Below are 19,718 nucleotides of genomic sequence, written 5' to 3' on the forward strand. Positions count from 1 at the left end.
AATGGGGCGCTGGGCGGCAGGCGGTGGCGGACGGCGACGGGAGGCAGAGGCCGGCGGAGAATGACGGAGGTAGCCAAGGGCGCAGACGGGCGCAGACGGGACGGGCGTAGAAGGGCGCAGACAGCGGCGACTATCGAGCAGAGGCCGATGCGCCCTCAAGCCGTGCCATCGGCCGTGACTCTTAAGCTGCAGGCGTCATCGCAGCGGCGTGGCAACTACACCAGGGCCGCGATGTGACGGCCCGCGGGGCTGCGGCGGGGCTGCGGCGGGTCGGCGGTGCCAAGCGCGGAGCAGCCGTCATGGTGTGTCGTGCGCCGGGCGAGCGTCGTGGCGCGGCCGTCGCTGTGCCCTGCCCCGTACGCCCTCGAGCACCGCGGTCGCCATGGAGAATCCCCCGCTTGCATCGCTGTCGCTGACGCACGTCCACTACGTGTGTGCCCCCGTTGCCCGCTGGCCGCGTCGCTGACCGTGCCAGAACCCCGCCGACCGCGTCTCCTACCTCTGCGCCTGGCTGGCCCTCGTGCCGCAGGGGCTGTGCGTCGTCTACGCGACGCTGATATGGTCGAACCGTGAGGTGGAGATTGGCCTCATGTTTGCCGGCCAGATGGCGTGCGAAGCTCTCAATTGGGTGTTGAAGCGCCACTTCAAGGAGGAGCGACCGCGAGGTACGGCCCCAGATACGGCCCTTTCGCCGCCGCCGTGCTCATTGGCGCCACGCTCACCAACGTAGAAATGCACGGCAAGGGCTATGGAATGCCTTCCTCCCATGCCCAGTTCGTGGCTTTCTTCTCCGTCACCCTGACCCTCTTCCTGCTGTTCCGCCACGTGCCTCATCCGACTGAGACGCACACCCCGTTCAGCTTCGCTGGCCGCTTTGCCCTGTCGCTGCTGGCCCTAGCCTCTGCAGCCGCAGTCGCCGTCAGCCGCATATACCTGAGCTACCACACTCAGAAGCAGGTTCTAGTGGGATGTGCTTGCGGCGCTCTCTTCGCCCTAGTATGGTTTGCCTTCACTACCTATCTGCGCAGAGCTGGCTGGGTTGAATGGGCGCTAAGCACCTGGCTCGCGCGAGCGTTTCGTATCAGAGATTTGGTTATTCAAGAGGATCTGGTCGACTCCGGTTGGGCCCGATGGGAGGAGAGGCGCAAGCGACAGGAATTTCGTGTCCAAGGCAAGAAGAGCAGGTGATGTCGCGTCGTTGATACCAACTCGAACAGGCGGCATGGCCTTTGATCTTCTTGTCAGATTATGCCTCGTAGTAATCGGGATCTCACTATGTGAAGACATCTCCGGTTATGCTGTCCCCCATCGAACGTAATGCACAATGTGTAATCCTCGCGAGCCATGCATACGAGTTAACGAAGATGCTTCGAACAAATAGCCTCGAACTTGTTGAGAAACAGTAATGTATTAAGATTAGCGGTCCCCAGTGTGACCTTTTTCTATCCAAAACACATGAACTTTTGTGGCCTTCCAACCATGGCCTATGATGTCTGTCTGTCGCTGTTCTTCCAGTCTAATCTACTTGTCGGTCCAGAAGTGTAGCGTACCCACAAGAACGAGGTGGAGACAGGAGTAGGCTGTCGTCGACCGGTGCCTGAACCAGGTCAACATAGCTTTGGCTGTACACAAGTGTACGAACCTACCACTTAGTGACCAGCAACGCTCCAGTATCCACCTCCGGGAATTTGGGAAGTAGAGGCAGTACCGCCCATCTTCAATTGCATGTCTTCGACAGTGCCACACATGTACGAGTTGCAAGGCGTGTCGGAAAGCGCCGGAAAGGTGTTGACATCAACAGGACCTTGAAGATAGATGTCACTGCCAGCTTCGTCGGCGGTGCAGTCGTTGCTCTGAGAGGCATATGAGTAACCAATGCGACCAACATGTGAAAGCAGGCGCTTACCTTGTAAAGAATACACGCTGCGGGAACGCAGATCTGGGCGGAGCGGAAAGTGCGACCACGTTTAGGGCTTAGTAAATGCAACAGTTTGGGGCAAATTGAAAGGACCTACGCAATGTCGGTCTGGCACTTGGACGTCTTCTTGTCCTGCATGAGGTAGACTGAAACGCCCCCGAAGTTGCTGTCGCTGTAGGCAATGCCAACATCGCGGACGAACTCGTTGTTCACCATCAGCTCATGCGGAAGGGCGAGTACTGTAGCAGCCAGGAGGCCGATAACGGCTTGGAAGATGCGGGAGGCGTGCATGGCTCAGATGCTGGATTGAATCACACAAAAAAGATAGCAGAAGAAGGAGCGAGAAGGAGTGAGAAAACTGTACCGGAATTTGCAGGTTTATAGTAGCCAGTGCGCTAGAAGCCTCCGAGACCTCCCGAGGCGCGGCCGCAGTGAAGGCACAGCTTTCCCTTGGGCGTGGCGAAAAAATCGCAGCGGAAGCCGACAGAAAAGGTCGGAGATTCTCCATCTTCATAATGATTGCGGAGAGACATAATAGTGGCATTCAAAAGGCCTTTCTATTGAATGTCCAAGAAGATACATACGGTCGATGCGAGCGTCGTGCATTTCATTGGGTAGAGGAGCTTAGGTGTGAGCGCATATCGACACATAGACTGTGTTGAAATGCAAGCTCACTCGCGGCCTGTGACTCCTTGGCAAGCTCCGCAACTGCTGAAAAAAATCGACTTTTTCTGCATGGCCATGGTTTGTACTGGAGTAAACCTCGTGTCCAGAAGACTGCGCTTTCGGTCGCACTCAATCGAACGCAGAGGGCTCCGCCGATTGGTAATCTTTCGCAATATCAACAGCATTACTGACTTCAATAAAGTCTTCGAGTTCTTCACTCGTAGTCATCAGCTTCTCTTTCACTGCAGTCACGCCTTCGGACCCGACAATGTGCCGCGCCGGAGGATTGTCGTGTCCGCCGATAGCGGTGAGCGCATGAACCGTTTCTGCAATCAGCGAACCTTTTATTGAAGAAGGCAATGGCGCATAAAGCGAAGTGATTGTGTCCGCGTTCAGTAGGTCTCCTATAGTAGATTCGGCCATAGTACCATCGGGACTCATCGTGGAAGTACTGTAAGAAGGTGATGTCGCATCTTCAGCGGCGCGAGGATTTTCAATACAATCGAGTCTATCGAGCAGACCAGAGAAGATCTCTCGAGCGAGCGGTGCTGGATTTTCCTCTGAGAGATACTCTGGCATGGGCGGAACTGACGTGATGCGGTTCGTGAGCACGTTGACTTCCATATTGGCCTGAACGATGGACATCTTTACGTTGAATGGTGCAATTTCATAGGCCAGGCTCTGAATCAAGTCAGCAAAGAAAGATCAGAGTCCTGCTTTCCCTTACATCACAGTAGCCTTCAATGGCCCATTGCGATGAGCAATACATGCCGAGCCCAGGGGTTCCGAGGTGACCAGCTACAAAAGTTCAACGTTGTGTTACCCAGAGAAGTCAGGAAATCTTACTAATTCCTGTGATTACGATCATATGGCCGTTCTTCCTTTCTCTCATCGCAGGTAATATGGCTTTGATGATATTCACGTTGGCAAAGAAATTGATCTCGAAGATCTCGTCCACCAGGCTGATAGTGCGACTACTTTGTGCAAGTTCTTCAACAGTCCCAATGACGGCTGTATGGCGACATTCATCAGCCCAGGACGTTCGTAAGAGTTCCATGCATTACCTTCACTAGCCGCGCAAAGTAAGACATCGATACGTCCAAATGCCTCGACAGCTTCGGCCACAGCGGCTTGACACTGTCCGATAACTCTGGCGTCCAAACCAACGACTCTTAGACGCTCTCGCCATCTCTCCGTGCTCTTTACTTCCTCGAGGAAGGCTTTGAAATCATCGATTTGACTCTCACTCTTCTCGAACTCGGTGGGGATTACACCTGCCACGACATAATCACCATGCTCGAGCACTTGCTTCGCTAATGCTATGGCAATGGGCGAAACTCCTCTTGTGATGAACCAGACACGAGGAGCGTTGTGAGGAGGGAAGTGGGGAGACCTGGGTCGTGCTGGCTTCGTGCTCGTTGCAGGAGCGTTACTCGTCATGACAGTTCAGTGCAAGATGCAGCATGCATTGCGTTTCTCTTGTCTTCTCCTGGCAACGGCCTGGTGATGTCTGCCTCGTAGATCGCAGTTTTGCGGGGAGCAACTGCGGGACACTAGCGCGCTAGTGACGCGCACCATCCCAAAACGACAACAGCCATTCACCTCTCGCATTTGTTGCATCGATTTTCCAGCGTTCTTAAACCAGTGAAGTTAGAAATAGAACAGGACACCGTCCAGGATTAGGTTGCGTTCGACACCACTGCTAATGAAATTACCTGAATCTAGAGTCGCAACAGTGAACTTGAATTTTCTGTCGACTCATTGACGACGCTTCTGCTTCACGTCAAGCAACCAAGGTATGCCATGTTTCATACTCACTTTCACCTACCTGCCAGCCCCCAAGGTTCCCAGCCCCCCTCTCAGGGTCCTGAATTCGTAAACCTTCGACCAAGCCAGTATTCCCACCACAAGTTTCGTGCCGCTATCTCAGAGTTTTCTTTTTACAACTCCTTCTGCCCCCATATCCCTCTCAACCAGTATCTCTACATCATTCTCTACCATACGGGTGGAAAGATGGCTAACATCGACTGGGACAAAGCTCTCCAGACTCCCGATCTCCTCCGTCATCTCATCCCAGCAGACAGCTCTCTTCCCGACTGGCTGCATCAAGTGCGCAAAGAGAGACTGCCCGGAGCTCGCACAGAGTCTCGTGTCGCCAAAAGGGGAACTTCCACCCGTGTTGTAAACTGCGACCGTTGGATCAAGAAAGCCAACTACCAGATCGACGGGGTCCGTAAGCGCAAGCCAGAAGCTCGCCCATTCAAAGCCGCCATGGCACGACCAGCAAGTGTTGCACAATACCAGCGCCACTCCCTCCAGCTCTTGTCTCGAGTCCTCAACATCCGCAGCAACGCATCACCTTTCACCCTTATTCTTGATGACCTCAACCAACGGGCTATGCCCCTCGTCGGCGAATTCGTACGACGAGCACTGTCGCGCAACGTAAACGTTGTGGTGGTATCTTTTGAAGCAACGCGGTTTCATCCAGCTGTCCGCAGTGTCCCTGCATACGGCGACTTGACTGGTGAGGAGATTCTGCAGAAGCTTCGAGAGGCCATGAGCGAGGCAAAGGAGAGTCTGGTTGTTGTTGACTCGCTATACGAGCTTATCAGTGTCAAGAACGTCGACATGGGCGCGTTGTTCAACCTCGTCGCTGGCGAGTTTGCATCGACGCTCGTCGGTGTCTATCACCAGGACACGATTCCTGATCAAGACACACACAAGGCTTACGCACCGCAGCCACTCGAGCTGTTCAAATACATGGCCACCACAGTCGTCACATGCAAGTCATTCGCGCACGTTCTCGCCGCCAAAGCCGCCAAGGAACGCAGTCTTCCCGAGCCAACCCACGGATTGCTTCAGGGTGCGGAGGGTATTGTGCAGTGCCTGCATGCCAACGATCCCCGTGGTATCGTGATCGAAGCAGAGTTCCGCCGCAAGTCCGGACGCCCAGAGAGCGAGTCATACTTCCTCCGGGCCGCACGTGTATCAGACTACAACGCGCCCCTGGCCGGTATGGCGTTTGGCACCCTGCGTCAAGAATTCGTCACGTTGCTTGACCAGGTTCCCGGATACAACAACAAAGAGCTCACGGGTCTCGTGGATGCTGCTGCCAGTGAGATGGAGTCAACATTTAGCCTTGGTCTCACGGACAAGCAGAAGCAGGCTCGCGAGGGCGTCGTACTGCCTTACTTGGACGCACAAAAAGGCGAAGGTGCTGGCGAGGGAGGTAGAATCCTCTACGATATGGGTGAGGAGGACGACTTTGACGAGGAGGAAGATGAGATCTGAGGCATAGAAGTCGTTTCTTGTGGTCGACACCACGGCGACAACGCTGTGCACGAACAAGTGGGAGTGGTCCGTTATATAACCTGCATCTGGGGGTTGGTGGATCGCATGTAACCGGACAATTAGATGAAAGAGATGGGCCAAGTTATTATGTACTTCAGTAATTGACCAACTAGAAGCTTGATTGTAATGCATCGGTGATATGGGTCTTCACGACGTCAAGAAATCGTGACGAGGCGGGAATCGAACTGCTGCATTCCGCTGGGGGCCCATACGGCGCGGCTGAGCTAGACTCTTGGCCCCGTGTTGGACGCTTCACTAAACCTTCCGCATATGGCAGTCAGCGCTAGCGGTCCCATATTATCACCTTGCGCCCATCACGCACGACCTGGTCTGCGCACAACACCACACAATGTCAGATCACGAAAGACCACGCGACCACGATCGCAATCGAGACAGCCAGCGCGAGCCACGAGGCGGACGCGACCGCGACAACGAGCGCAGCAACACAGGCGGCGAGCGGCGCAACCGCTCACGAAGCCCACGGCAGGAGCGCGAACGCGGCGGGCGGCGCGACGGCGGGCGCTACCGCTCACGTTCGCCGCTTCGAAGAGATGAGCGTGACAACCAACGAGAGCGCGGCGACCGAGGGCGAGGCGACCGCAGCGACCGTGGGCGCAACAACGACCGCGGCCCTCCCACAGGACCACGTTCGGGGGCAGGACCACGCGGTCCGGCGTCCGGCGCGCCGCGAGGGCCGGCCAAAGTCATCAAGGCCGAGGTGTCGGACACAGAGGATGCCAAGGACGTGGTCATGGAGGAGCAGCGAGCGCGGCCCGAGGGCATGGACGACGAGACGTGGGAGATGGCGCAGGTGATGGGGTTTGCGGGATTCAAAAGCACAAAGAATACCAAAGTGCCTGGCAACGACAAGAACTTTGGAGTCCGAAAGGACAAGCAGATGGAAGCAAGACAGTACATGAACCGACAGGGAGGATTTAACCGGCCGCTGTCGCCAAGCCACGGATGAAAGTGCTGGAGAAGGTATCTGGGACTGCGCCAGGTCGGGCGTGTACTAGGATGAATCATGCACGAGGACGAGATATGCGCTGGGAGAGGTGCACTGGTACGAATGCCACACTAGGAGAGTGCACTGGTATGAACACCACACTGGGAGAGGTGCGCTGGTATGAATGCTACGCTGGGACGGAGCTGCACTGGGACAGCTATACTCTGCTCTCACGGGAGATGACAAGCTGAATATATGAGCACGAACTACATGTATTGGCACAGGCGGCACTCTCCAGACATGGCAGCACTTGGCCATGCTAGTAGAAGTGAGCTGCAATTGGACATGAACTCCCCAAACATGGCTGCATTGTGTCATGTGAGACGTGAGCTGCACTGTGCCATATCAGTAGAAGTGAGCTGCCCAGGCAAGGTTGAGGGCGAGCTGCCGGCCAATCGGCGCGGCGCACCTCCGAACGCTACGTCTCTCGTTGCTGAGCACCCTCTGAGCTCCTTCCTCACCGCGATTGAGAATGGCCCGCAACTCCCGCCAAAGCCGCTGGACAGGCCTGGCGTGTCTCCTGACGCTGCAGGTGCTGCCGCACCAGGCACTCGCACACGCGCAGGTCGCTGACGTGGACCGCGCCAACAATGCCAGCTTGCTCTGGGGCCCGTACCGCCCGAACCTGTACTTTGGCGTGCGGCCGCGCATCCCGAAGAGCGTCATGGGCGGCCTGCTGTGGTCGCGCGTCGAGGACTACCAGAGCGTGCAGAACAGTGAGTGCAGTTCCCCCCGAAGCCGCACAGCCGCTGACGGCATTGCCAGCGTTCCGCCACACATGTGAGCAGCACGAGCTCGACGGCTACGGCTGGGACGAATATGACGTGCGCAGCGGCGGCCGCCAGACCATCCACGACCCGGTGAACCGCGTCGACATCACCACCGATTTCGTCAAGTTCCCAGGCGGCACCCACGGCGGTAGCTGGGCCGCGCGCATCAAGGGCACCCCGCGTGCCGACGCCGACGCCGACCTGACCACCACTCTCGTCTGGTACCACACGCTCGAGGGCCTGGGCCATCTGGCTGTCGACCAGCCCGACCGCGACGCCCTGGGCATCGCCGGCGATGTCGTCTTCAATGGCCAGACGCCCGACCTGGGCGACTTCGAGCTGCGTGTCACCGCCGGTGCCGGCGACCACCCGCACTTCGACCACCCCAGCTACGACGAGAAGCCGCTGGACACAACCCTCGTGCACAGCGCCAACGTGCCCGATGATGCTCTGTGGCAGCTCAAGGCCGTGCTCTTCACCCACATGAAGACGCAGATTGACGCCCTGGTCTCCAAGTACGGCGACGAGAACCCGCCGCCGCCCGCCCAGATCTACACCATCCAGCACGCCCCGGGCGCCGGCAACATGCACATGGTCCAAAAGGTCTTCAGCGGTGCCTTCGAGTTCGACGTGATCTTCTCGTCTGCCTCGGCCCCGGCCACCATCACCTCCGACGATGTCACCGCCCAGATCAAGGCTGTCGGCTCCGGCTTCGCCTCCCGCTTTGCTGACACCTTCAGCCCGCAGGCACCTTTCCTCGACGATCGTTACACCGAATTCTCCAAGTCGCTCTTTTCGAACCTCGTTGGCGGCATCGGCTACTTCTACGGCGATTCTCGTGTCGACCGCTCGCACGACGAGGCCTACGAGGAGGACAGCGAAGGGTTCTGGGAGGAAGCCGCCGAAGCGCGCAGCAGAAACCAGCCTGACTCGGTCGGTCCCAATGAGCTCTTCACCAGCATCCCCTCTCGACCTTTCTTTCCTCGCGGCTTCCTCTGGGACGAGGGCTTCCACCTGCTTCCCGTCATTGACTGGGATGTCGACACCACACTCGACATCATTAAGAGCTGGTTCAACCTCATGGACGACGATGGCTGGATTGGTCGTGAACAGATCCTCGGCCCCGAGGCTCGCAGCAAGGTCCCTGCTGAGTTCCAAGTCCAATACCCTCATTACGCCAACCCACCGACTCTGTTTATGGTCGTCAGCTCTTTCCTTGACAAGCTTGACGCGCAGAAGACCGACTCAAAGAACAAGAACGAGGAGTCATACAACGTGCACCTCACGAACCGCGAGGCCGCCTTGCACTATCTTCGCGAGCTGTACCCGCTCCTGAAGCGTCACTACTTCTGGTTCCGCAAAACTCAGGCGGGCGACATCAAGAGTTATGATCGCGAGGCTTTCTCGTCCAAGGAGGGCTATCGCTGGAGGGGACGCACACCTCAACACATCCTCACCTCTGGTCTTGACGACTATCCGCGTGCCCAGCCGCCGCACCCAGGTGAACTGCACGTCGATCTCATCAGTTGGATGGGCATGATGACACGCGCCATCAAGCGCATTGCAGTCTATCTTGATGAGAGTGATGATGCAGCTGAATTTGCTCGATACGACGAGGCCATCGTCCGCAACATCGACGATCTACACTGGTCCAGCAAAGAGAAGGCGTATTGCGACGCTACCATTGACGACTACGAAGAGAACGTGCATGTGTGCCACAAGGGCTACATCTCGCTCTTCCCGTTCCTGACAGGCCTCGTTGATAAAGACAGCAAGCACCTGGGCGCCATCCTTGATCTCATCGGCGATGAAGATCATCTATGGTCCGAGTACGGGTTGAGGAGCCTGAGCAAGAGCGATGAGTTGTACCACACAGGCGAGGACTACTGGCGTGGTCCCATCTGGATGAACATGAACTATCTGGCCGTGCAGCAACTTCTGGTAAGCCTTCGTGCCTCCTGTATGTCTATCATACACTGACGTATACAGAACGTTGCCCAAGCCAAGGGCCCGCACCAAAAGCGTGCCAAGCAGCTCTACACTGACCTGCGTAAGAACCTCGTCAACACTGTCTTCGAAAGCTGGAAAGAGACGGGATTCGCCTGGGAGCAATATAACCCTGAGACTGGCAAGGGTCAAAGAACTCAGCATTTCACTGGCTGGACGAGTCTGGTCGTTAAGCTCATGGCTATGCCAGATTTGAATGTTGAAGCTGTCCGAGATGAATTGTAAATGTGGGAAAGGACAGAAGAAGAGAGACAGACGGGGATGCAAGCTGAGGATTATGTATCATATGAACCCCTGAGCATACGGCACAACGGCATACAAAAGCGAGTACAACGATTTTCAGTTTGCGATACACAGCAACAAATAAAAACGCTATACCTGGTGTATTCATTAGTTCGGAAGAATGCATGTACACCGCGAGACCAGTCAGATGTAGATATGGTTTTATGAGCGCTCACTCAGAGAATTGGAGACGAGTTCCGCACCAGGAAAGTAAGTGGAAACAAGATTGATCTGTCCATATTGAAACAGCTAGAACTCATGCGCTGACATATCGTAAGACTGAAGAGAATTGCTCGTTACCTCACTCAAGCGTCACACCGGCAGCTCACACCACCCTCATCCCCGCCGCTTCGCCAACATGCTCGAGGGGCGCTACTGGATGCTGCGCACGCCTAAACCCGACCTTGACTCTGCCAATCCGCGACATCTTGTCTTCAAACCGGGTCTCCATACGTAATACCGTTTCTCGGTACATGGTTGAGGTCGTCCAGTCGTACGAGCAGCCCACGATGCGCTTCATGCCGCCCTCGGATCCCGCCATGAGGAAGCAGGTTGGCGGGTGGACGGCGAGGAATAACGTCACTGTCATGTTGCCTGTAGCTATGAGTGGATTGCACCAGATGCAAGATGGGTACGAAGCTTACCTGTGTCGACGAGAGTGAACAGTCTCTGGTCCCCGGGTCCAGCGTGCTTGGACCGCTCAACCAGGGCCTTGATGTCCGGGTCTGTCGTTGGATCAACGGCCACACACTCATTGTGTTCGTTGGTTTTGTGTCGCGACAGCGGGCTGGCATATGGTGTCCATCGCAAGCGGCCGAGTCTGCAGCCGAAGATCTGCGACTCAATGGCCTCGATGGGCAAGTACCCTTCGACACCGAAGAACCAGCACTGCTGATCCCAGAACTTGCCGAGATAGATCACACGCAACAGCCAGGGCGACAGAAATGATAGGAAGATCGAGTAGATGATGAGGAAGACGCCCGCACCCTGGACTGGAGTCAAGCCTGGCACGCCCGTGGTGTTTGGCATGGCCGCGAGGACGATGCCAATAGCGTAGGTTAGCCCGCTCAGTCGCAGTAACTTGCCTGCAATCCAACGTCCCCACGATTCTCGACGCGTGTTCGCGACCGGCGTGAACGACTTCCAGCGCACGTTGGCGGCTCGGCAGCCGTCCAGGATGACGGTGTCGTCGTGGCCAATGCCCGCAGTCTCGACTCCCTCGGGCAGTATTTCCCACAGCTTGGCGCCATAGGCGTCGTCCATGGAATGCCAGGGTTGATCGGGAGTCCGGGGGAGAACGCATATCAGACGCTCCAGAAGCTGGTCGCTGCCGTTTGCCATGGAGAGACTGGAGAGTTCAGTACACACTACGTGGACAAATGCTTCGACAACTTACCGTGCAAAGGCTTGGAACGCTGTATCGGTAGGGTCAATCCGAGGCCGGATGCGCACAAGACCCATCAACGCATAGCTGTAATCGCCAGGAAGGTATTGGTATGTGTTACGCTTGTGCAGACATTCGAGTGCCAGAGTCACGAGCTCCAGCTGGCTCAATATGAGATTGCCCTCGTAATGATCGATGAGCTTGAGAGTCAGCGCGTCCCTATCTGCGGACATGGAGACCTACTTGGCGAGCGATGTGTGCGTCTTCCTTCCACACTTTGGCAGCAAACTGGTTCTTTGGGATCGGTAGTGGCCGTGCGATGTCCCCGCCTCGCAGATAAACTTTGATGTCTTTGCCCGCAGGCGCCAGTAGGACTTCAGGGAATGTCCAGATCCGGTCGCCCCACTGCTGCAGCATGAGATCTGTGGTGTTGATGCCTTGCGCGCTGTTCGGCGGCTGTCCCACAGCAATGACCAAAGACTGAGCACCTCGGATCACGTCACAGATCCGATAGACCTGGACAGTGTCAGTAGCTTCAAGCTATTACGAGTGGTGTACTTACGTCTTCTTGCAATTGGTTTGGTTCGGGCATACAAGAGCAGCCAACCCAATATGCCAGCACACCAGCATCACGAGCGGCTGCATCGGCTATTTGGTGCAACGCCATGAGATCCTCGCTGTCCTGAAACTGCTCCGCGGTGTAAGCGATGAAGATATACGACAAGTTGCGATCGGACTGATACTTTGCGATCCAGTCCTCCACGTTCATGATTAACGCTGGCTCGCCCAACTCGCGGAGGAAGCAGAGGTATCGAGGGAGTAGGACACGTTCAGTGACCGGGTTCAGACTACTGTTGCCTCTCGGGGCCGTGAGTTCCATAGCATTGCGCGTAACCTTAGGGTATCCATAGTATCTGTAAGGAACAGGGTCGTAATTTCCTCCGTTTCGGGGAGGAATCGACGCGGAGCTGGGGCTGGATATCTGGGCATCGATAAGCTTGGTATTTTCATATGCTGTTTTGTTGCTCGATTACATACCACCAATGGAATGATGAGTGACGTGATGAACCATTTCAGGCAAAGCATGGGCATATCTGGTGGTCGATTAATTGGTGATTCGGGATGCAAGCCGTGCAAATTACCTTCTCTGGTGGGCTTTCCATCATTGTTGTCCGGATCCACATGATTATATGGCCAGTTTGCCAATCTCAGAAATGCCGGTGCGATATTTCGGATGAATGTACGACGATACGTGGATGTAACGTCGTTGTCGTAGATATCATCAGTAGCTTGAACGACCAGCTTGGAGACCTTGCCGTCCCATGATGAGAGATAGCCTGAGATAATCAGTCCCTACATACGTTCATGCGCTTCCACAAACGATATACTCACGGTCGTCGTAATCGCCCACCCACTCGCGCTCGAACGCATCGCGATGGCGGTGTTTTGCGAGTTTTTGGTATCCCAGGCCAGGCTTACCTATTGTCATTAGTTCGAGTAAGACAAGGGGTTTGGGACTGCCCTACGATACGCCATTGGACTATGCCATTTCCAGGACGTATATGTGTCGAAGTAATGTTTGTATCCCCTCATCCGCATTGGAACATACTGCAATTCTGATGTTAGCATTGAAGACCATGGCCGAAGCTATTACATTATCATACCGGCGTACGCGGCTTCTCGTGGCTTGAGACCTCCTCAATTGAGGCTTGAGCCATGTTGCGAACCATATTTGGGTTGGTGGCCGCTTTTACCGAAGACAGGAGCAGAGTTGAGCAAGTGGGTTTGGCCGGGCAATATACTGGACTGTTGGGGGCGTCTCCTGGACATTACATGTCAGCGAAAGGCGGACCGGAGAGCAAGACATGCATACCTGAACAGAGAAAACGGGTTGAGGTTTGTAGACTGGGCTCGCCGCAACAGTTTGAGGTTGAGTAAATATGGGACTGGGTGCAAAAGGGGAACTGGGATTGAAGGCACCGCCGTGTGCGGCTGCACTATTTGCAAAAGTTGCACCTGCTGGACTTGGGAAGCTTGGTTGGATACCCCCGCCGTGTGCTGGCCAATGCTAGAGATGTCTCAGTGTCTATGACAAGATTTGCGAGTCGGTCAACACACAGATGAACTAGGATTGATCTGTATGAATGCAGAGCCGTTAGGGTTGTAACCACCACCGTGTGGAGAATGAGCAGTGTATGCCTATGATATGTCAAAGACTGAAAGGCTGCAACGAATAGTCAATCGACATACCATGCAGACCGCAAACAGTGATGCTCAGCAATCAGATACAATGTACCCTTAGGACGAGACAAGTGACCGATGAAAGAGAGGATCGTCCGTAGTCTTAACATGCGTGGTGATGAACTATCAGCTGGTGTTACGGCAGTGACTGCCGATAGGTAGTGCCCATTCGTTTCAACCCCAGCGCTTAATTGCATTGCTTATGACTCACCCTGGTTTCCCTTTGGCGAAAGTGTCAAATCCAGTAGTCCTCCACCGCTTTAAATTACTTCTTCCAGTACTGTGGCTCCGGTGTTTCCCTACACATGTTGCTCCTATCAACCAGGGACTCTGTACCTTTGCAGATCACCTGTCTCCATGATTATCAACCTTTCCCCTAACAATCTAGCTTCTCATGCCACAGAAGTAAACCAATTAACTATCGTCGCATTCCTTCTTGTCAATGCGGAAGTCTGTCGGATTGGCCCCCACAGCGTGCCACACTGGTCCGGCTTACCCTGGTCGGCCTGCAGCCAATATTAGCGAGGCTGATAGTTGCAGAACCGAAGGCTGGATAGTAATCGCTTGCCCATGTGCGCAACACAAATAGAGTTCTTGCTCTCTAGCACGTTCTTTTTAGCGCTGGGCGCTTAAGTTGATATCTTTCACTGCAATGTATAAGCGATCGACGGCAACTACCGCTCGTATGCGTCTGATGTTCCCGCCCGCCTTTCCTAAGGACCTGTTGCGTTACTAGCAGTCGCGCATTCATAAGGACGATGTCGAAGGCTTTGCTCATCCTTCGGCAAGCACAGCTACATACCACAGGCGACTGTAGATCGAGCTGATCCTTGTGTGTAGCATTGATGCGGCGATTAAGCTTGCATGGCGTGCCTGAATGCCAATCAGCACCCCACGTCGCATCCTATTGATTTGCACATGTTCTTCGCTTTCTCGCATCCACGGTTCCGGAGAAGATTGGGGGCTGAAAGGTGTTGCACATGGATTCAACAGGAAGCGCTTGCTGATTGGGGTCTTGGCTTTCTCAGCCTTGCGCCACATTCCTTTCCTGGTATTATGAAGCGCCAAAGGCTTCACCGAGTTACACGAGAGGGGCTGAAATAGATGATTCGTGATCAAGTTAATATGGAAGTTCACCGGTTTAGGAGCCAGAGCTGAGATTTTGGTGACTGATACACGCTACGGCATGCATCATGCAACGATCTCCGATGCAGGAGGTGATACGTCGGGCTGATGCATGGTGCGCGCGGCGTAGCGAAAGGACAAACACATCCGTTCTACAGATTGGCCAGGCCTTCGGCAAGCAACTGTGAGTTAGTGGTATTCGGGCATGATGCCCTGTCCTGTCCCTTCAGCCCCATGCACCAGTGCATTGACTCAAAGGTACGCGAGTATCGAAGACATGTGGTCTGTGCAGGGGCGCGACTGTCAGTATCATGTACTGTTGCCCATCGCGTTGTGTGTGCAGTACGGCCATACCAAGTTGTCAGTGATAGTTCAATCCAGAGCACAGATGGCCGCATTTCGAAGTCTGACCGCAGACCGCAATCCACTTGAGGCATTCAAGGTGACAGCACTAAGGTCTTGTGGCCCAAAGTCAGTTCTTGCAAAGACTGACGGGACTGACTTGCCTTTGCATCTCTTTGAATGGTCCCAGAGCAGCCAAGATGGAGTTGAGATCAGTAATGTCCGAACTGTCACCGAACTAGAGGCGCGGGACCCAGCAACAGTCCGAGTCATGTAAGTTCTGTCGTTATAACGCAGTTCAAGGTCCTAATATTTCAAGTTTCGCTCCACAAGACGTCCCTGCTCCAGAAACTGTGCATGGGCTGGTGAGGCTGTTCGAAAAATTCCAGATCCCAAGCGCTTTCATCGCAGAGAGTATGCAAAACATCTCCCGGTCTTTTGCAGCGCAAACAGATATCGACGGTACAGTTTATGTATGGTTCCACTTCCTCTGCAAAACTGTCACTGTTGAGGGAGCAAGCATCGTCGGTAAACAGCGACCCGGAAACGACAATTATGAAATTCAAAGCCAGGAAGATTTTGGCTGGGTCAAGCCAGGGTTCGTCCTGAAGATTAGGAGACCACGAGGGCTTCCGAGGCCACCTGCTCGTTCAAGGACATCGAGCAGTGATGCGACTATGTCTGGGGCTTCTACTGACGCCTCAATTGAATTGTTTTGTTTTGGCGCAACGGCATCGATGGGAGACCGATTTCGTAAGCTAAAGAATGTTGCCATCTGTGACGACTTAGTACAGGATCCGTACGTGCTGCTTGAAGTGGTATTCGAGGAGATGTATAAGGTTCTTGACATGACTGGATGGGCGATATCTCATGTCTTCGGTAACATAGAAAAGGTTAGTCTTGTCCTAGAAGTCAGTCTCCGTGGGTCATAGTTGACACAACAGTAGAAAACTTTGCATCTAGCAACGACACCAGGAAAAGCTACAAAGTTACCTCGAGACCATTTCACAGGCCTTCATAATCTCGCAAAGCACATCACTTACCTCCAAGAGAACTGCGACTCGGCACTTGCGACACTTTCGGGCCTGCGGCATCATCATGGAGTAGTCATTGGCGACCATCCCGATTCCGCTCAAGAGTTTACACGACAAGCTCTTGACTATCGGAAGACTCTCTTCAATTCCACACAGCGCCGACTATCAAGCTTAGACAAGCGGATGGCGAATATCGTACAGCTCTCCTTCCACCTGGTAACCGTAGCCGACAGCAGAGTCATGCATTCTGAAAGTGCGAGCATGAAGAGTATTGCAGTTACAACTTTGATATTTCTCCCACTCAGTACGATTGCGACCATCTTCGGTACGCAATTCATAAAGCTAGACGACACTGCGCCGTACCATGTTCGCGTTTCGCCGGACTTCTGGCTCCTGTGGGTAGTCGCATTACCATTGACTGCCATAGTGCTGCTTATCTGGCGTGTATGGTACTACGACGTCAGAGGACGTCTTCTTGATGACTTACCGGCCCGGTCTGCTGGTGAACGTGGGTGGTTGGGATGGAAAACAGCGATGCTCCTAGGACAGAGGAGCAGAAATGTCATCCCACGCACAGAGATCTGAGCGTAGGTGCTCGCCTGACATTCACATATGCACTTCCCAAGACATTATCAGTCACACATCGCTGCCTGCCGGCCACTAGCTAGCACTTACAGATTCTCAACGTCCCATGAAAATCTCTCTCACAGATTATATTGCACATCCGTCCAATCATTTCTCTCTGAAGCGCATTTGGACGCTCTCCAAAAAGATGATTTTGCGATCTGTCTCTGAGTTCTCCTCTGAATCAAAGGACTTCTAAAAGTCATCACCCCAGAAGCGATAGAATGGGCACAGATCCAAATCCCGACTATATCAATATTCTTAATCTGATGTGGGGGTCATCGCGCTATTTTGGTCGCTGGCAATCGCCTACGTGACTCGATGTGTTCCATCTGATGGACAGGTCAGGCATTCTGGATCGAGTAAGGCGGTACAAGAATGCAAGCATCGAGAGGGTAGAGGACGAGCGGTTGAGTTCATAACGGAGATAATCGATTACTGGTCGCGAGGAGGTGAGCAAGAGAGGACGATGCCGGGTAGAAGATGGTCGAAGATACCGGAATGGTTGCTAGTAGAGAACAGGTGACGGACATGCAGAATTAATCTTAGAGTGCATATGCAAGCTACCCGTTCAAACGTGTCAACCGCTCCAATTGAATCCAGAGCTGGAAGTCTCCATCCATCTTCGTCTAGGACACAAAGCGCCTCGCTACATGCAAATGCCGACAGGGTATAATAACAAAGTAAAAGGTTTCTTTCTCAGTGCGCCATTATGGTCGTTCCTACATTGACCCATCTTTGAGGAGCGTGCGTGCAATGAACAGAGAGAGCGGAAACATGGACCGTGCCGGATCAAGAGGGTGCTACCGTCGTCCCTGTTGTAACATTAGCATCTACCCTTACTTTGTACGATGAACACAGTCGATGTCTTACCAGGCTGCTCGATCCTCCCACTGCTAGCCTCTGCTTGCCCAGCCAGCTCTTGGGTGCCTCGCTCCTCCTTTGGAGAACGACGGTGTTGCTTTGCAGACGCATGGTCATGTCGTACCATGCGGAGGTGATGAGCTTGTTCTCGCGGCGAAGGTTTTCAACCTCCTGCTGCAGTTCAACCTAAGACGTGTCAGTGTAAAATGCAGTATGGACAATCTCGGTACGTACCGAGCCTTTCTCCGCCGTTTCCTTCTTCGCTGATGCTAACTGTTCCCGCAAAGTATTGTTTGTGGCTATCTGCTCTTGGAGATCCTGTAGCGATCATTAGCAGGTGATCCTGCGATTGGGCGCCGAGGGAGGAAAGGGAAACAATGCCGGAATCGAGAATACTTCTTCGCCGCCAGGCGAGGGACAAACTTGCCGCATTGTCTGAGCCAACCGATGAATAGAACTCAGTGCTGGCTCTGACAGCTGATGGTCTCTTCTGAGGAGAGATCTTGTGTGTGATGCGGCCCCATGTAGTTTGTCCCGTGCCAGTCGTCGAAGCCGATACCTCAGATAACGACTTGTTCATCTCCGGGCGACCCTTATCTGGTGATGCTGGTGATATGAGTGTAGCGGCAGAGTATGATGGGTCGAGGCGTTGCCGTGTCTTCATCGTCGACACCGCTACGTCAAAGGCGGAGGAGGGTGGTTTGGTGTGGGAGTGTTGGCTGATGCTTACTTTCTTGGCTTTGTCGAACGCTGCCTCTGACGAGAGGACAATTTCCGCAATCTCTGACGATGTTTTGTCCAAGACATTCGGTTGCGCCTCAGCGGGGGCGTCGATAACTGACTCAATCTGGTCGCGAATCTGCTGTAGGGTCTCCGCTCTCTTCAGCTCAAGGAGCTCAGGTGATAGATTTTCGCGGTCGAGTAGCGCTGCGCGCAACAAGCTGGCCTTCTCTTCATTTGCAAGCTCCATGTCTCGAAGTTTCTGGTTCGTACGCTGTTGCAAGGCCAGCATACGCTCGTGTTCCGCTGAAACAACCTTTGCTTTAGCCTCATCGTCCAAGTCTGACTTCTTGTTGAGCTCGTTTCGAAGCTCAGCCATCTGTAAGTCCTTCTCACGTAGTCTTCGGTGTAGTTCTTCCAGCTCATGCTCGGCCAGCTGCAGCTTCTCGTTCTGCTCAAAGAACGGCTTCTGGCTTTCCTCATCTGTCTCAGCCATCATGTCAGAGCGCAGACCCAAGTTTTCGGACATTTGCTTGAGCGTCTCGGCTTCAAGACTCTTCAATCGCGCTGTGAGTATATCGACCTTCTGTTGCAACGCTATTGTTTCGGCAGTTACTCGCCCGTCGACTACCCTTGAAGTATCAAGCTCTGCATCTGCCTCGTCTTGCTCGAGTTCTTCCTCGAGGTTACCACCGCGATCGGTGTGGTCTGAGGACTCAAGCTCTCGAATCTTGTCTTCCAGATCATTCTTGGCGTCTTCGGCTTTGTACTGAAGCTCTCGTGTCTGCTCGAGCTGCTTCATGAGTAAGAGATTCTCGTGTTCGATTCTTGTACGCTTGCCCTTTTCTTCAAAAATAGCCTGTTCGCAGTTGACGAGCGTCGAGCTGTTTTCCTTGTTCACTTTTTCCAGCGCCTCGCATCGCTCCTCAATAGCCTCCAGCTGCTGTAGCCGTTCGCGCGCCTGCTGGTAGTCCTCGCGTAATTGTTCAAGGTTTTTAGTTTCCTTGGTGAGGGTTTCAATTTTCTTTCTAAGGTTCTCGTTTGCCTTGGCTCGCTGACTGAGCTCATCACGCTCAGCTTTCAAGACCTGCAGTTGGTCACGCAAATCTTGTTTAGAACCTTCTTCGCTCTGGAAGCGCTCCAAACGTCTGTTCTGACTCTCGAGGATATCTCGGGCATGAGCAAGGTCTGTCTCAAGCTGGTCAATGTATTGACGATCGCGTGCTAAGTCGTTCCGTAGTTGCTCAACATCATCCGAATGTCCGGGTTGGGCTGCACGGTTGTCCAAGTGCACCGTGGCTTCTGCAAGGTCCTCCTCAAGCTGTGATATCCTATTGCGGGAAGATTCCAACTCCTTCTGTAACTTGCCAACATGTTGCCTCAA

At 54.1% G+C, this 19,718-nt stretch overlaps 8 protein-coding genes across 8 annotated transcripts; 5 read left to right on the forward strand and 3 right to left on the reverse strand.

Annotated features, from left to right (window-relative positions):
• Positions 1 to 233: 233 nt before the first annotated feature.
• C7974DRAFT_385402 (DOLPP1 protein) lies at positions 234 to 1,424 on the forward strand. Its single transcript, XM_046140945.1, has 3 exons — positions 234 to 430; positions 476 to 665; positions 731 to 1,424. Exons 1-3 carry the CDS (start codon positions 383 to 385, stop codon positions 1,186 to 1,188), a joined length of 696 nt encoding a protein of 231 aa, XP_046001408.1. The 5' UTR covers positions 234 to 382; the 3' UTR covers positions 1,189 to 1,424.
• Positions 1,425 to 1,468: 44 nt separating this feature from the next.
• On the reverse strand, positions 1,469 to 2,461 carry C7974DRAFT_101877 (uncharacterized protein). The gene is made up of 3 exons (XM_046134851.1): positions 2,016 to 2,461; positions 1,907 to 1,964; positions 1,469 to 1,853 (listed from the first exon to the last, which is right to left on the reverse strand). The coding sequence occupies exons 1-3, from the start codon at positions 2,207 to 2,209 to the stop codon at positions 1,650 to 1,652; spliced, it is 456 nt and encodes a 151-aa protein (XP_046001409.1). The 5' UTR covers positions 2,210 to 2,461; the 3' UTR covers positions 1,469 to 1,649.
• Positions 2,462 to 4,098, reverse strand: C7974DRAFT_101884 (uncharacterized protein). Its single transcript, XM_046134852.1, has 4 exons — positions 3,649 to 4,098; positions 3,431 to 3,595; positions 3,312 to 3,382; positions 2,462 to 3,265 (listed from the first exon to the last, which is right to left on the reverse strand). Exons 1-4 carry the CDS (start codon positions 4,022 to 4,024, stop codon positions 2,714 to 2,716), a joined length of 1,164 nt encoding a protein of 387 aa, XP_046001410.1. The 5' UTR covers positions 4,025 to 4,098; the 3' UTR covers positions 2,462 to 2,713.
• A 77-nt stretch (positions 4,099 to 4,175) lies between these two features.
• C7974DRAFT_385407 (Elongator subunit Iki1-domain-containing protein) lies at positions 4,176 to 6,102 on the forward strand. Its single transcript, XM_046140946.1, has one exon. It carries the CDS (start codon positions 4,388 to 4,390, stop codon positions 5,873 to 5,875), a length of 1,488 nt encoding a protein of 495 aa, XP_046001411.1. The 5' UTR covers positions 4,176 to 4,387; the 3' UTR covers positions 5,876 to 6,102.
• Positions 6,103 to 6,260: 158 nt separating this feature from the next.
• Positions 6,261 to 7,336, forward strand: C7974DRAFT_385409 (uncharacterized protein). Its single transcript, XM_046140947.1, has one exon. The coding sequence runs from the start codon at positions 6,285 to 6,287 to the stop codon at positions 6,900 to 6,902; it is 618 nt and encodes a 205-aa protein (XP_046001412.1). The 5' UTR covers positions 6,261 to 6,284; the 3' UTR covers positions 6,903 to 7,336.
• Positions 7,337 to 7,413: 77 nt separating this feature from the next.
• On the forward strand, positions 7,414 to 9,943 carry C7974DRAFT_430887 (glycoside hydrolase; the record flags this gene model as incomplete). The annotated part of the gene is made up of 3 exons (XM_046144736.1): positions 7,414 to 7,657; positions 7,707 to 9,652; positions 9,701 to 9,943. 3 exons carry the CDS (start codon positions 7,414 to 7,416, stop codon positions 9,941 to 9,943), a joined length of 2,433 nt encoding a protein of 810 aa, XP_046001413.1.
• Positions 9,944 to 10,226: 283 nt separating this feature from the next.
• C7974DRAFT_101979 (uncharacterized protein) lies at positions 10,227 to 13,573 on the reverse strand. The gene is made up of 12 exons (XM_046134853.1): positions 13,503 to 13,573; positions 13,258 to 13,452; positions 13,049 to 13,206; positions 12,911 to 12,992; positions 12,777 to 12,863; positions 12,527 to 12,721; positions 12,423 to 12,478; positions 11,947 to 12,366; positions 11,628 to 11,900; positions 11,397 to 11,584; positions 10,645 to 11,348; positions 10,227 to 10,594 (listed from the first exon to the last, which is right to left on the reverse strand). The coding sequence occupies exons 3-12, from the start codon at positions 13,112 to 13,114 to the stop codon at positions 10,326 to 10,328; spliced, it is 2,340 nt and encodes a 779-aa protein (XP_046001414.1). The 5' UTR covers positions 13,115 to 13,206; positions 13,258 to 13,452; positions 13,503 to 13,573; the 3' UTR covers positions 10,227 to 10,325.
• A 1,565-nt stretch (positions 13,574 to 15,138) lies between these two features.
• C7974DRAFT_302739 (uncharacterized protein) lies at positions 15,139 to 16,711 on the forward strand (the record flags this gene model as incomplete). The annotated part of the gene is made up of 3 exons (XM_046137913.1): positions 15,139 to 15,365; positions 15,412 to 15,985; positions 16,040 to 16,711. 3 exons carry the CDS (start codon positions 15,139 to 15,141, stop codon positions 16,709 to 16,711), a joined length of 1,473 nt encoding a protein of 490 aa, XP_046001415.1.
• Positions 16,712 to 19,718: the final 3,007 nt, after the last annotated feature.

Source organism: Boeremia exigua (assembly GCF_020726555.1).
Source record: "Boeremia exigua strain MPI-SDFR-AT-0100 chromosome Unknown C7974scaffold_2, whole genome shotgun sequence".
NCBI classification, from domain to species: domain Eukaryota; kingdom Fungi; phylum Ascomycota; class Dothideomycetes; order Pleosporales; family Didymellaceae; genus Boeremia; species Boeremia exigua.